General features: G+C 37.4%; 1 protein-coding gene across 11 annotated transcripts in view; it reads right to left on the bottom strand.

The window, feature by feature from the left end:
- Positions 1-434: 434 nt before the first annotated feature.
- The window catches only part of LOC113450857 (C-type lectin domain family 2 member D-like), a 33185-nt gene continuing 19378 nt past the window's right edge, over positions 435-14241 (bottom strand). For 6 of the 11 annotated variants that reach the window (XM_087923394.1, XM_026722167.2, XM_087923393.1 and 3 more), the window contains 6 exons: positions 11630-11660; positions 10680-10793; positions 5843-5935; positions 1150-1334; positions 946-1049; positions 435-631 (listed from right to left, as the gene is read on the bottom strand). In XM_087923394.1, the coding sequence (XP_087779520.1) occupies positions 439-631; positions 946-1049; positions 1150-1334; positions 5843-5935; positions 10680-10793; positions 11630-11660 (720 nt within the window). In that variant the 3' untranslated portion in view covers positions 435-438. Of the gene's footprint in view, positions 632-945; positions 1050-1149; positions 1335-5842; positions 5936-10679; positions 10794-11395; positions 11695-11891; positions 11928-14241 lie in introns of all 11 variants that reach the window. The other 5 variants (XM_087923401.1, XM_087923402.1, XM_087923392.1 and 2 more) reach the window with 4 other exon arrangements.

Genomic DNA, 14241 nt, shown 5'->3' with positions numbered 1-14241 from the left:
GATATATAAATGCCTCCATTATTGATAACCAGACTGGTATTTTCATATAATGTTGTTTCCTTATTTTCTCCCATACTGACAATAAAGCATCTCTAACACAATGTCTTTGAAAATAACTGTTTTTTAAAAATTAATAAAATTCTTGGAAAAAAATTAAAAGAAGGATGGAAGGCTGAGTCAACCTTGACCCTGGTGAGATTCAAACTGCCAAATTGCAGGCAGACAGTAGGCAACAGAAATAGCCTGCAGTACTGCACTCTAACCACTGCACCTCCACGGCTCCTAGTTAGCTAGCCTTAATTCTAAAGCAAAAATTACAAAAAGCTAATTCAGGACTGAGATTATTAGGGTTATTTAAATACAATTCTTAAATAAACATTTTTAGCTTTAAATAAAAGAAAAACTGAGACAAAACATTAAGACCTGCCTAGGAAGCTGTCACTCAATGACCTTATTGCTCTGTCCCGCACCCCCTACCCCCATTTCTCCCAGATAGGAGTTCCCCTTCATTCCAGCCTTGATGTAACTTTCTGGCCGACTGCAGAGAAAATGTTTCTCCATGGAGCATACAGTACTACTGGCCCCTTTTCCGTTCAGATATGCACAGAAGCCTTCTCCTCGCACTGGAAACCTGCAGAAAGAACAAGGAATTACTACTATCTGCTTGGGCAGAAATTAGCACTGCAAAAATGATCCTTCTAGGAAGACTGCCATCTTTAAAACACAGGGTACATCAGCCAAGAGATGTTACATATTATTCCCTGAGCGCTTTTATTCTCTTTTCCTCCCCTTTCGGTGCTTTATTTTTGCAGAGAGAGCCTTAGGTAAAAATTACCCTCATTGTTATTATTGTTTCAACCATTGAAACTGAAGATGTATGTAAATACTTTGAATAGTTAAATAGCTCTATAGATCCTAAAAGCAAAGAAATAAAACCCTACTTACTGATTTTTAAACACTGTGCCATTGGGCCATTTCCAGATCTGGTTAACTTTTCTTGAGAGACCAAACCAGTAATGAGAGGAACGGAAAATATGCACCAAAAACTCCTAGGAGAAGGGAGATAATGTATAGTAAAATCCTCATTTAAAAGACTAACTGAAGGAAGAAAGTGTAAGAAGTTAATCATGATGTCTACTTATTCCTTACCAGTTCTTTCTGAGTATCAATCACAGCCAAGGAGGCATTGAATGAAGAACAAGTTTCTAAACTGACAGGCCAATTTCTTTCTTCTTTTGATACATAGAGACATTTTCCATTGTATTTAATCCAGGAATCTGGGCAGGCAACACTTACAAAGGGAGGACAAGGGGAACATGTTTCTCTCTTTTTAACTAGAAATAAAGCAAAATGGACAAATGATAGAACTCACAATCCACTACAGTTCTGACAACAAGGTTTGAATAGTTAATATTAACGTACCTCACTTAAATTGCAATGTGTTCTAGTCCTGGGTTAGACACAAAACCCAGTTGAGTTACCTTAGGATAATAAAAATAAGGACAAATAGGCTGAAAAGCAGCTTCTAGCCCAGGGCAGTAATTCTACTGAATTCTACTGTATAGTGCAATATGAATGCAATATCAGGGGTTTTCAATTCAATGTATGGAATGTGAAGGATGTGTGTTTGTGTTTATGTTCATAGTCATAATGTACACTGAAGATAGTATTTAATTTCATTGTAGGAGGTGCAATGACAATAAAGCAAACTAAACTAAAATTAGGCCAGTCACTCTCTCTCAAGCCTTAGAAGAAGAAGGAAGCAGGGGCAAACCACTTCCAATGTCTTGCCACACAAAATACCCCATCTGTTTTTGACTGTTCAGCATTCCCTTCCTCACACGATCAAAATTTGGATACTTGGCAACTGATTCATATTTAAGATGGTTGCAGCAGTGGACTTCTGGTTGAACTTCCCTGAATATGGACCATTGCCATGATCGTCCGCGGCTTTGGTCCGTGCTTTTTCGTCGGAGAGCCCCGATCATCCAGATCTGGGGCAGAAGTTGCCTCGAAGGGGCGGTGAGGGAAGGGAGACTGCCAGCCAGGTACAGGGGAGCCGCATATCCACACCCTGGCTTGGCAAACACTCCCTTCCCGAAGATGTCTGAAGCAGTGGTCTAAAATGGCCACCCTGAAGGGGAAGAGTCTGCTGGAATAAGAGTGTGCAGGAGGAATGGTGGAAAAAGAGGACAGCATAGAAACCAGGAGAATTTTGGTATAAGGTACCCCAGTTTTGAAATCTTTTAAAAGCATTAAGAAAGTAGATTTAAGCTGCGGACAAAGAAATTAAGAAAGAAAAATTGTGACAGATGAAATGGCTTTGTACTTAAAAGGAAGAAGCCGAAAGAAGAAACTTGCATTTGAAATAATTAAATATACAACCCTGACACCAAACAGGTTTATTAAAACTGGACTGGGCCGTGTCAAGGTGGGAAATAAAATTTGAAAATTAATGCTTGAATTTACTGATATTGGAACTTTAAAATCTTGAATAAGTGAAATCAGGAAAAAGGAAAAGAATTGACTCTAAACACAGCAGAGAGTGCCATCTAGCGGAGAAGGGAATTGTTTATACATATCCCTTTCTATTCTAAAACTTGGATCCGTTAAAGAGTTTCTTGATATAAAAGAATCGGAATTAGGATACTACAAAATAGGGACCTTGGAAAGTAAAAGTGAAATTTGAAAACAAAGGGAAATTGTGGACGTGTTTGGTGCTTTTGAATTATAACTTTAATTAATGGATATTAAAAAGTGGAGCTAATCTGGAAATCAGGAGTCAATAAGAGTAAAATGTTGGAAAAACTTCTTTAAACATTGTCTAAAGATGGCAGGAATGTTACTGGAACTTAAAAACATGAAAGACATACTACAAAAAGAAGGCAAATCATTGGGTTTCGCATTGCAATTTCTGGAAATGGAGGTTTCAAAATACCAAGAACAACAAGATGAAGAGAAATCAACGCAAGAAGTGGCCATCTTAAATGAACATTTGAATGAACGGAAACTTAAGCAAAGGAGGAATAGAAAGAGAATTAATAATAGGAGGTTTAACACTGTAAGTAAAAGGGGATTTATTCTAAAAACTGAACAAAAGAAAAGGAAACAGCAGGAAACGAAACTTCAGGGGGGAGTAATGGAAAAGAAGGGAGGTCGAAATTGGAGTGATAAAATAAGGGCAAGAATGAAATGGGATTTGGAAAGAAAAGAATATGGCAAGCATATAACAATGAAATGGAATTGCTTAATTAAAAGGCACAGAGATAATGGTTGATTGAGAATTATAAAGAAGGGGATTCTGCAAGAGTATTGGGACTACTTTAAATAAACAAGAAATGATAGGTTTAGAAAATAGTGAAATATAGATTATTAAAAGGGGAGAGTGGGACTGACATTGTTTTGCTATTCATCGTGATTGCTTTTTCTTTATTTATGTTTTGACATTAAGAGAGATAACTAAAACAAAGACATTAATAATATTAAATGAATTAATAAGCAATAACATAAGAAATGATAAACAGTGGAATATAGAGTATTAAGATGGGAGAAGGGGATTGATATTGTTTTGCTATTGTAGTGACCTTTTGCTTCTTCTCCCTTTATATTATGAAATTAAGAGAGGTAATTGGACTAAAGATATTAATAATACTAAGTGAATTAATAAGTTGTGGCAAACAGAGCAGGAGTAATGTCAAAGGGGACACAATATTAGTTCTTATGAAATGATGATTAATTATGTCTGTTTTATCTATATTTTTTTTTAATCTAGATATATTTTTTAGGTAATGAGAAAGGGAACTTGCAGATCCAGATTTAAAAGAGATATACGTAATGTAGTAATTACTAGAAAATTGTTATTGTGCCTTTTTCTTCTTTTTAAAGTGTTAACTCAAAGTTAAATTATGGGAATCTTAGTGGGGGGAATTAATTATGTGATACGTTTAACCACAGGGATGGCACTTTGGAATTGGCAAATAGGAGTGTTTATTGTTGTTGTTTTTTATTAGTATGTTGAAAATGTGTGAATTGATGAAATGATGAATTAATAGATGAGTAAATTGTAGATCTGACATAAGAAGATAAAATATAACGAATATGAAAATATATAATGATGTATTAAGGATTTAAAGAAATAGATAGCAATAGCACTTAGACTTATATACTGCTTTATAGTACTTTGCAGCCCTCTCTAAGCGGTTTGCAGAGTCAGCATATTTGCCCCCAACAATCTGGGTCCTCATTTTACCCAACTCGGAAGGATGGAAGGCTGAGTTTCAACCTTGAGCCCGGTGGGATTTGAACTGCCAAATTGTAGCTAGCTGGCTGCAGAAGTAGCTTGCATACTGCACTCTAACCGCTGTGCCAGAGGCTCCTAACCACTGCACCGCAGAGATCAAACAATGTATTGGAAAAATTATAAAATAAGATGGGAAAAGCTGGATGATTAAAATTAAAGAAAATATATAAAGTAAGTTTAAGATAAGTTATCAAATGTGAAAGATGAATATGAAATGTAAGTCAAGTTTGTTAACCTGGAATCATGCTGTTCACTGAAAAAAGTTTTTTTTTTCTCTAATATGTGAAAATTGAATAAAACTTTTGCAAAAAAAAAAAAAGATGGTTGCAGCATCCTGGAGTCATATGATCAGCTTTTGCGATCCTTCTGACAAGTCAATGAGAAAGCTAGACTCATTTAACAACCATATTACTAACTTAACTGCAATGATTTCCTTGACAACTTTAACAAGAAAGATTGTAAAATGGGGTAAAACTCACTCAACAAATGTCTCACTTAAGAACATAAATCTGGGACTCAATTGTGGTCTACTTTTGCGGTCTAATTGAGAACTACCGTATTTGGGTTTGTGCGATAAAACGAAGAGAAATGGTAGAGAATGAAAAGGCATTAAAATCAAATGCAAGTTTGTTTATGTTGGATCGTGTTACCTTCTTCCTGTCTCCAGAGCCTTGGTGGCACAGTGGTTAGAATGCAGTATTGCAGGCTAATTCTGACCACTGCTAGGAGTTTGATCCTGACTGGCTCAAGGTTGACTCAAGCTTCCATCCTTCCAAGGTCGGTAAAATGAGGACCCAGATTGTTGGGGGCAAATATGCTGACTCTGTAAACCACTTAGAGAGGGCTATAAAGCACTATGAAGCAGTATATTAGTCTAAGTCTATTTAGTCTATTTCTAGTATATTAGTCTAAGTCTATTAGTCTATTTCTATTTCTACATTGGCTTGTCCTAACTTTCACATAGCAATATTCCCTTCCTGGGGCATTTGTGAGTGTCAAAAATGTCCAGAGGCAATCACAGCAGTGTAACACCATTCTTGCCTTTTTTAGATATGCAAGCAATATTTGACCACACCTACACTCTTCCGGAAGGCACTGAAGACTTGACTCTGCCAGTGGGCCTGAGGAACGCAGGGCAGGTTTGAGCCCATTAAATGGCTTGTGTGATGTGCTGTTGCTCGGTAAAAGGCTTTTATATTGGTTTATTACCAGTAATTTATTTTTGATTATTTTCTTCTATTAGTTTTATGTTTTATATATGTTTTTATATTCCTGTAAGCTGCCTTGAGTCGCCAAGTGTGACTAGGCAGCAATATAAATTTTCTAAATAAATAAAAATAAATCAATAATTAAAAGTCTGGGATTCAATTGCACTGCCACAACCATCATTTTGACTTATTTGACACTCCCTATTTTTAGTTGTGGCTACTTCCTTCCATATCCCGCGCCTTAAATGTAATCATTCATGCGTGGGATGATCTTGATTTAAACAATAACAATAAGAAAACGGAGAATATTAAACAGAAATCTCTCCTTACTTACCAGCCAATGAAATGATAATAATGATCAAAGTTGCAATTGCAACAACAGCTCCTACAGTGAATAGTTTGTCTGAAATGCATTTAGGTATGAGAGCTGAAAAACAGACAGAAAAATATTAGAACGTGAAGTTCATGGTTTTCTTATTTATATTATTTATTCTTTGACAGACTCACAAAATGCTGTGGACATAGTAGATTTAGACTTCAGCAAGGCATTTGACAAAGACCACAACTTACTCCTTGGTAAACTAGAAAAATAGGGATAGATAGACAGCATCACCATCAGATGCATTTTTTAACTGGTTAACCATACTTAGCAAGTAGTCCTTAATGGTACTACGTCTACATGGAGGAAAGTAAGCAGTGGGGTACCAGAAGTTCCATCTTAGACCCAGTTCTCTTCAAAATTTTCATAAATGACTTAGATGAGTGAATAGAAGGGGAACTCATCAAATTTGCAGGTGACACTAAGCTGGTAGGAATAGCCAACACCCCAGAAGACAAGCTCAGCATCCAAAAAGATCTTTACAGACTTGAACAATGGGCCCTATTCAATAAAATGAAATTTAATGTAGAGTGAACCAAGGTTTTATACCTGGGCAGGAAAAACCAAAGATACAAGTACAAATTAAGCAAAACGTGGCTCAAAAACAGTAACTGTGAGAAGGACCTTGGAGTCCTAGTGGATGATCAGTTAAAACATGAGCCAGCACTGACTTCCGGTTTGAGCTTCTTCAGCGACAGACTGAAACCTCATCTCTGCGAGGCTTCAATCCGTGCTCGCTGCTGGAGTGCCCTGAGCCAGCTGATTTCGGGGCTAAGCTACCCCGTAGAGATGGTGAAGAGGGGGGAGACTGCCTGCAGAGTTGAGGAGAGCCGCATCTCTCCTCCCCAGCTGGCCATTACTCCCTTTCCCGAAGGCGGTTGCAGTGGTGGTCAGAAATGGCCACCACAAAGAAGAACTCGACCGGAAAAGAATTTGCAGGAGGAAGATAAGAAGAGAAAGTTTTGGTTGACCAGGTCAAACAGCAAAAGCAACAAATAAGGTACCCTGGAATTGAAACTATTAAAAAACAATAACATTGTTCCCTAAGAAGGTTTTTAAGCTGCGAAGGAGAGAGAAAAGGGAAAAGATTTGGTTTTCTCCTTTTCCTATACTGACAGCTAAGAGACATAAGCAAGAAATTGGAAAAAAAATCTACTTTGACATCAATAGGCATTTAATGCTGAAAATAAAAAGTCAAAGGGATAATAAAGATTTCTGGATAATTAAAAGCTTTTGAAAACAGGAAAGGAGAGAAAAAGAATAAAAGGGCAGGATCTGGAAGGGAGGAGACTGCCTGGAATTAAAAAAGAACTTACAGTAAAATCTCAACAAGACTTCCAAAAGATATATTCTAACTGAAATATCGCAACAAAACCCCAGGAAGAGAAAGTCAAAAAAGAAATAAGATATAACTTGGGACTATCTGGATTACTTGATGATTTCTGGATTCTTGGTTATTGTTTTGAATGACTAAAATTAATCGGGTGGTTGTTTAAAACTTTTTAAAATGGCTCCTCTTTTAGAAAAACTGAAAATAGAACTTAAAAAGTACAAAGAAGATGCACAAGAAGGGAGAGGTTCTTTTGGCTTCGTATTTCAGTTTTTAGAAATGGAGATTTGGAATTATGAGAAACAACAAGAAATGCCTGCAGAACAAGAAGATTGCGACAAAGAAGAAGCCATCTTAATGAAAAAGTAATCTTAGATGGGGGGGAAAAAGGAAAGGGGGGGAGGAGAATGGAAAGTTTAAGATTGGGAAAAACAACTCCAAAAAAAATAGAGTGAAAAGAAGTATAAAATCAGAAAGCAACAGAAGGGGGAAATGCAGAAGAGAGAATTAGAACTAGAGAGACAAGGGGGTAAAAAGGGGAGGGAGAAGATGAGAGGGAAGAAAGAAAGGAAAAGAAGGTATAAATATAGAGAAACAGGGCCTGTTTAATAATGGGTGAAAACTGAATGGAAAAAGGGATTCTGCAAAGGTACATAAGATAGTATGGTTATATTAGAAACAGAAATAATTTTAGAAAATATGAAATAATATATGATTAAAATGTCTGAAAAAATAGCTATCGTAATTCAGTGGAATGCTTGTCAATAAATAAATGTAACAAAAGGTATATTTAATGATTTATAAAACATATGTGAAGAGAAAAAAGGGAAAAATTAATTATGGAGATTATATGTGTTTTTAAGGAAGTATGATATTTAATTGAAAAGAAGTGTTAAAGATGTTAAGATTTTAATGATTATTGATAGAACTGAACTGGAATGGAATGAGGGTTTATAATTACATATATTTACAGTCTTTCTTTTTTTTAAAAGAATATAGTGTGTATTATAAGAATGTACCAAGCAGAATTTGATTGGCAATAATGTATTATGTATTATATCGAAGGTCATAAACTTAAAGTATATATTGAAGTTTAAATAAGAGTTGAATGGATGTAATTAAAAGATATAAAGGTGTCATACTCCAATTAGTAACTACAGGAGAAAATTTGTTTAATGAGAAAAGATAATATGAAATTGAAACAGAACAGACAAAAGTATAAATATAATGACTTGAATTGAGATGAGATAATCAAAATAAAATTGAGAAAATTAAAAGAGGGGAAAAACTACATAGAAAATGTAGAATAGTATAAGACATGGAATAGAACACAAAAAGGAGCATGAAATTGAGCTTTGTGTCTGTATAAAGAAGTTCAACCCGGGACCATGCTATTTTCAAAAAAGATGTTTTACTTGTATTTTGTATGTGTGAAAACTCAAATAAAACTTTATTTAAAAAAAAAAAAAACATGAGCCAGCACTGTGTGGTAGCACCCAAAAAAGCTACTACAATTCTTGGTTGTGTAAACAGAGGCATAGAAACAAAATTACATGAAGTAGTAGTATGACTTTATAAAGCCTTAGTAAGTTACACCTGGAATACTGCATCCAGTTTTGGTCACCACTTTACAAAAAAGATATTGAAACTCTGGAAAAAGTGCAAGGAGAAACTAAGATGATTAAAGGCCTGGAGACTAAAACACACGAAGAAAGGTTGCAGGATTTGGATTTGGCTAGTCTAGAGAAAAGAAGGACGGAGGGGGGCGGATAATAGCGGTATTCCAGTTTTTAAGGGGCCGCCACAAAGAGAAGGGGGTCAATCTATTTGTCAACTCATAAAACATTTTGTATACACGTTTTATAATTGACAACAGAAAAGCGGGGGAGTTTCAAAGAGCAGGCAAAATCGAAACTACATTCCATTCATATTTTCTTCTAAGACTGATGAGATGGCTGAAGCTTCTGCTGCAGAAAAAATCTAACTGGAGAGCATGATTGACAACTCTTGGCTATGGACGTTTTTCGTTGGATGATACACCCAGAAAGGTGGGGGGGAAAGCAGGATCAAGGATAACAGTGAATTACATATCTCAGAGTTGGCTACGCCCAGATTAGTGCCGGACGTAGAATGTTACCTTCAAATAAATCCTCTTTAGTTTTGGGAGTGTGGCTCAAGGCTCATGATTTAATTGGAGTAATTGCCAGAACCCTAACACTATTTTCCAAAGCACCTGAAAGCTGGATAAGAAACAATGGATGGAAACTAACCAAGGAGAGAAGCAACTTGGAATTAAGAAGAAATTTCCTAACAGTGAGGACAATTAACCAGTGGAACAGCTTTGCCTTCAGAAGTTGTAAATGCTCCAATACTGGAAATCTTTAAGAAGTGACTGGACAGTCACATGTCTGAAATAATACCAGACTAGAAGAATTCCAGGATCCTCCCAGCTTTAATTTATTCTGATTCTGATTGTTTAAATTTTTAAAGTTTTTATTGATTTATAAGCCACCCAGGGTTGTGCTCAGACTGTAGTAAACAGATAGTCCTCGACTTATGACCACAATTGACCCCAACATTTCTGTTGTTAAGTGAAACATTAAGTGAATTTGCCCCATTTTACGACTTGGCTCTCAAATGGCTCATAACGTATATCCTTCTCACATTTGTGGGAGACACACAATCTCAATCCCATTGTTGAATAGCCCTGTCAGAAGAAAAAGCTGGCAACAACTGTGAGCGCCTTATCCAAGTCCTAAAATGTAATATCACAATGTACAATTCAAGTATAGAAGAGCAGAGTGGAAAACTTCATCTTCTCCAAAAGCATTACAAAAATTAACCAGATCTTGTTCTTTGAGACAATGGTATCAATATCAATTCCTTCCCCTTCAGATGGATGATCTGGACTTCCCTCTCAAACCCTAATTACCAAAAGTCAGTGGCAGGGTTTCTGCCCTGGAAATGGGAAATACCCATCAAGGTGATGTTAGAAACTCACAAAAGGTAGTGTTGACCCTAAAGTCAGTTTTGTGTGAAAGTCTGTAGAGATTCTCAGTCATCCAGGTCATGGTTGTCTGACCATGGTGCTTTTTTCAGGAGGCAACTGGACGTTTCGCTTCTCATCCAAGAAGCTTCTTCAACTCTGACTGGATGGTGGGGAATGGAAGCAAGGAATATAAATCTTTCCATTTCCCAACATCCAGTCAGAGCTGAAGAAGCTTCTTGGATGAGAAGCGAAACGTCTTCAGAGAAAAAACAAGGAAGTCCAGTTGCCTTCAGAAAAAGCACTTTTGGGATAGTTTTGTGTGACGTTTCTCTTTTCAAAAGAAGGCACAGACCCTACGTCTTCTTTATAAAATCAGGAGGAAGATAATAAAGAATTCTGATTTTTACTTAGGTGTGGCACAGCTCCACCCACTTTAATATTTTCCCCTCAAAGGGCCCCAGGCAGGTGTTCACCTTTGTTATGACCAGCATTTCTTGCCCTTTTTTCATCACAGCTTCCAGAAGAAGATGCAGTTGTCATCTCAGGAGTCAAACAATCACAGTATCGAGAAACTCCTCCTACTAATACTGGAAGGCAGAAGACAAAACATGGAAGATGTAGTTGTCAGCTCAGGAATCAAATGATCACAATACCCAGAATCTCCTTCTAACCCCTAAAGGAAGGCAAAAAAAACCCAAGAATGTTCTAGTTTTGCTCTTGGGAAGACATTGTCCCCAATACCCAAATGAGGCTCCATATCTTTCTCAGTCAAAACAATTTAAAGAAATACTTTAAGTAGCTGAAACTCATAAGATCTCCAAATCCTGCACCGCTGAAAAGTTTACAGGCAGAACTCAAGGTGACTGCCAAAAATCTCATGAGTGATGAACATTTTGCAATATTTTAATTAGGAAGTGGTGCCCATGTCATAGGACAAAATCGGGCTTAGATCTGGGGTATTTCCATTGCTTTTTGGGGACATATTGGAAGACCTGCTTGCTTTTGCACAAGAAGGTTTGTATGATCTTCTAAGCTTTAAGATCACCGCACGCAGATCACCTGGAATATTCCTCTCAAATGCTCTTCCTGGTTCACCAGATTTAGAATATTTATTTCCAATAAAGCTCTTGTATCATAAGAATGGAGGATGACTGAAGGAAACAATCCTACTGGTAACCAGTTCTCTTACCAGTTTTCTCTTCCCCAGTCATCTCCAGATATTGCAAATCAAAACTTTTGCCCATCCAATTTTGCTTTTTCAATTCATGCCTGCTTTACTTATTTTGATTCCTTTGCTTAGAATAGAAACCAATGTTTTTTGGCCATAGAACCTATAAGCATTTTCCTCTGACTTCATTACTAGAGCTTTTTTCCTGCTTTCTGTAGTTTTCAGCTTAGTGAAAGAAAGATCTGAATTCCTCACTTTTAATTTCTTCTGGCATCTTCCAAGCTGTCTGCAAAAATAAAAAATAAAAATCAGGATTCAGACTGCATGGAAAGGAAATAAATTGGTATCACTCATTCCCGCATTCAATATTGTTGACATATTTAAGATTCAATATAAAGATTAAATGGAATGACCAACTAACATCAGAATCAGCCTTACTACTGACAACGAACATATGGAAGTATTAGACAGCTTTTGCCTTTTGAATCAACTATGGAAAACAAGTCAAGAAACCAACCAGAGAGCAGTGCTTGACAGAAGAGACGTGAAGCTCCTATAAAAATAAAACAAGAAATCAATTTCTAGGACATTATTTGGGGAGACTAAGCATGAAGACTGTTAAAACTAAAAGTAAAGTTGGTTTATTTGATTAAAGTTAGAATAGATATAATCTTTGGTAAATTTGAACGACTTTTGTTAACTCGAATAAGTGAAGAGGTTTTAAAGATTTGTTTATAGAAAAAAGAGATGAGATAGGGGAAGAAGACATCTCTGGCTGAAATGTTAGAGGCGGTGATAATTTATTAAAACTGTTTATGCTTATTATGTAGGGGGAAGTCATTACTTTCTGGATTCTCTTTCTTCCTTCATTCTCTGCACTTACTACTCCCTTTCTCTTTATTTTACTTTGGCTTTAGTTCTTATCTTTTTAACTGTAATGCTTAATAAAATGGTTACAAAAGAGTTTAAAGGAAAACTGTTTTTCCTCCATTGCAGTGGGAGTCCTCACAATCGAAAAGCCCTCACAGTCACAAAAAGCGCTGTGTTTCTTCATGCTGCCCACAGCAGGAACTTCATCACAAGACGAGAGAACACACCTACTCACCACAGTGTACTCAATGAGTCCTATTAATCATTCCACCACAAACTAGAGCACACCCTGCTTGCAAAATAAAGCCCCCCAAACACACAGGACCCCTGCACAAACTCTATAGTCTCTTCAAAGCAAAGCTGTTGTTAGAAAACAATTAACCCTTAGGCAAAGGGGCCTGACATGCTTCTGTCCAAGCCTCAAAATGCAACTCCACTGAGTCTCAGCCCTGAAATACAGGTACACGGTTCGTTTAGTGACCATTCAAAGTTACAACATGGATTTTAAAAAGTGACTTACGACCATTGCAGCATACCCCCAAGGTCACATGATCAAAATGGAGACATTTGGGAAACTGACTCACATTTATGACTGCAGTGTCCCGGGGTGATACGATACCCTTCTGCGGCCTTCTGACAAGTCAATAGGGAAGGCAGATTTACTTAACAATTGTGATACTTAACAACAGCGGTGATTCCCTTAACAAATGTGGCAAGAAAGGTCGTAAAATGGGGCAACGCTCACTTAACCAATGTTTCATTTAGCCACAGAAATTTTGGGCTCAATTATGGTCTAAGCTGAAGACTACATGTAGGCCCAAATCTAGGAGGCCCAACTGCTGCCCAGGCAGCCCGTTCAGCCTTGTTAGGCTTCAGCCAGGAGCCCACCCACACCTGCATGCTAACCCGCCTCTTCCACTGTACAGGGAGTCTTTGACTTACGACCACAACTGAGCCAAGATATTTCTGTTGTTAAGTGAGACATTTGTTAACTGAATTTTACGACCTTTCCTGCCTCCGTTGTTTAGTGAATCATTGCAGCTGAGAAATTAATAACACAGTTGTTAAGTGAATCTGCCTTCCCTACTGACTTTTGCTTATCAGAGGTTGCAAAAGGGGATCACATGACTCGGGCATCAGCAAAGGTCGTAAATATGAACCAGTTACCAAGCATCTGAATTTTGATCCCGTGACCATGGGGATGCTGGAAAGATGGTAACTGTGAAAAACGGTCAAACATCACTTCTTGCAGTGTTGTTGTAACTTTGAATGGTTACTAAATGAACTGTTGTAAGTCGAGGACTACCTGTATTTACTCCCAGTCCCGGACGAGAAGCAACCACTCAGCCTCCACATCTCATAGCTATTCATGTTGCTCTCCTTCCTTCAATTAAGGCCTGAATTGAAAAATCGCCGATTGAGTCAAAGTACAGATTGTGTAAAGAGGCAGAAGTAACAGTACATCATCATATACTTACCTCATGTAAGAATATCTCACCAGTGGTGGGATTCCAAATTTTGTACTACCGGTTCTATGGGCGTGGCTTGGTGGGCGTGGCAGGGGAAGGTTACTGCAAAATCCCCATTCCCTCCCCACCCCATTAACCTGCTTTCCAGCTCCATTCTCCTGTGCAGGGCAACAAAAGAACAGTCAGCCGATCAGCTGGGACTCGGGAGGTAGAGAATAGATGGGGGTGGGGCCAGTCAGAGGTGACATTTGGCGGTTCTCCAAACTACTCAAAATTTCTGCTACTGGTTCTCCAGAACTGGTCAGAACCTGCTCAATACCACCTCTGGATCACACATATAAATTATAAACAAAGACATAATACAGTCACCAAATGATTCACTGGAACATCTGTAAACGTTTTCATGTGCCAGCAGTGAAAAATTGCTGGGAACGTAAGAGTTGAAAAGGAAGTTGAAAATGAGGTTAAAATATTGCAGGATTTCCAAATACAAACACATCATAACACATCAGATTTAAGTGGCTGAAA

This window comes from Pseudonaja textilis, chromosome 2, assembly GCF_049901715.1.
Source record: "Pseudonaja textilis isolate UNSWEBS1 chromosome 2, rPseTex1.2, whole genome shotgun sequence".
In the NCBI taxonomy this organism is placed as follows: Eukaryota; Metazoa; Chordata; class Lepidosauria; order Squamata; family Elapidae; genus Pseudonaja; species Pseudonaja textilis.
Note: the sequence above shows the minus strand (reverse complement) of the source record. Positions and strands in the feature narration are given on the sequence as shown.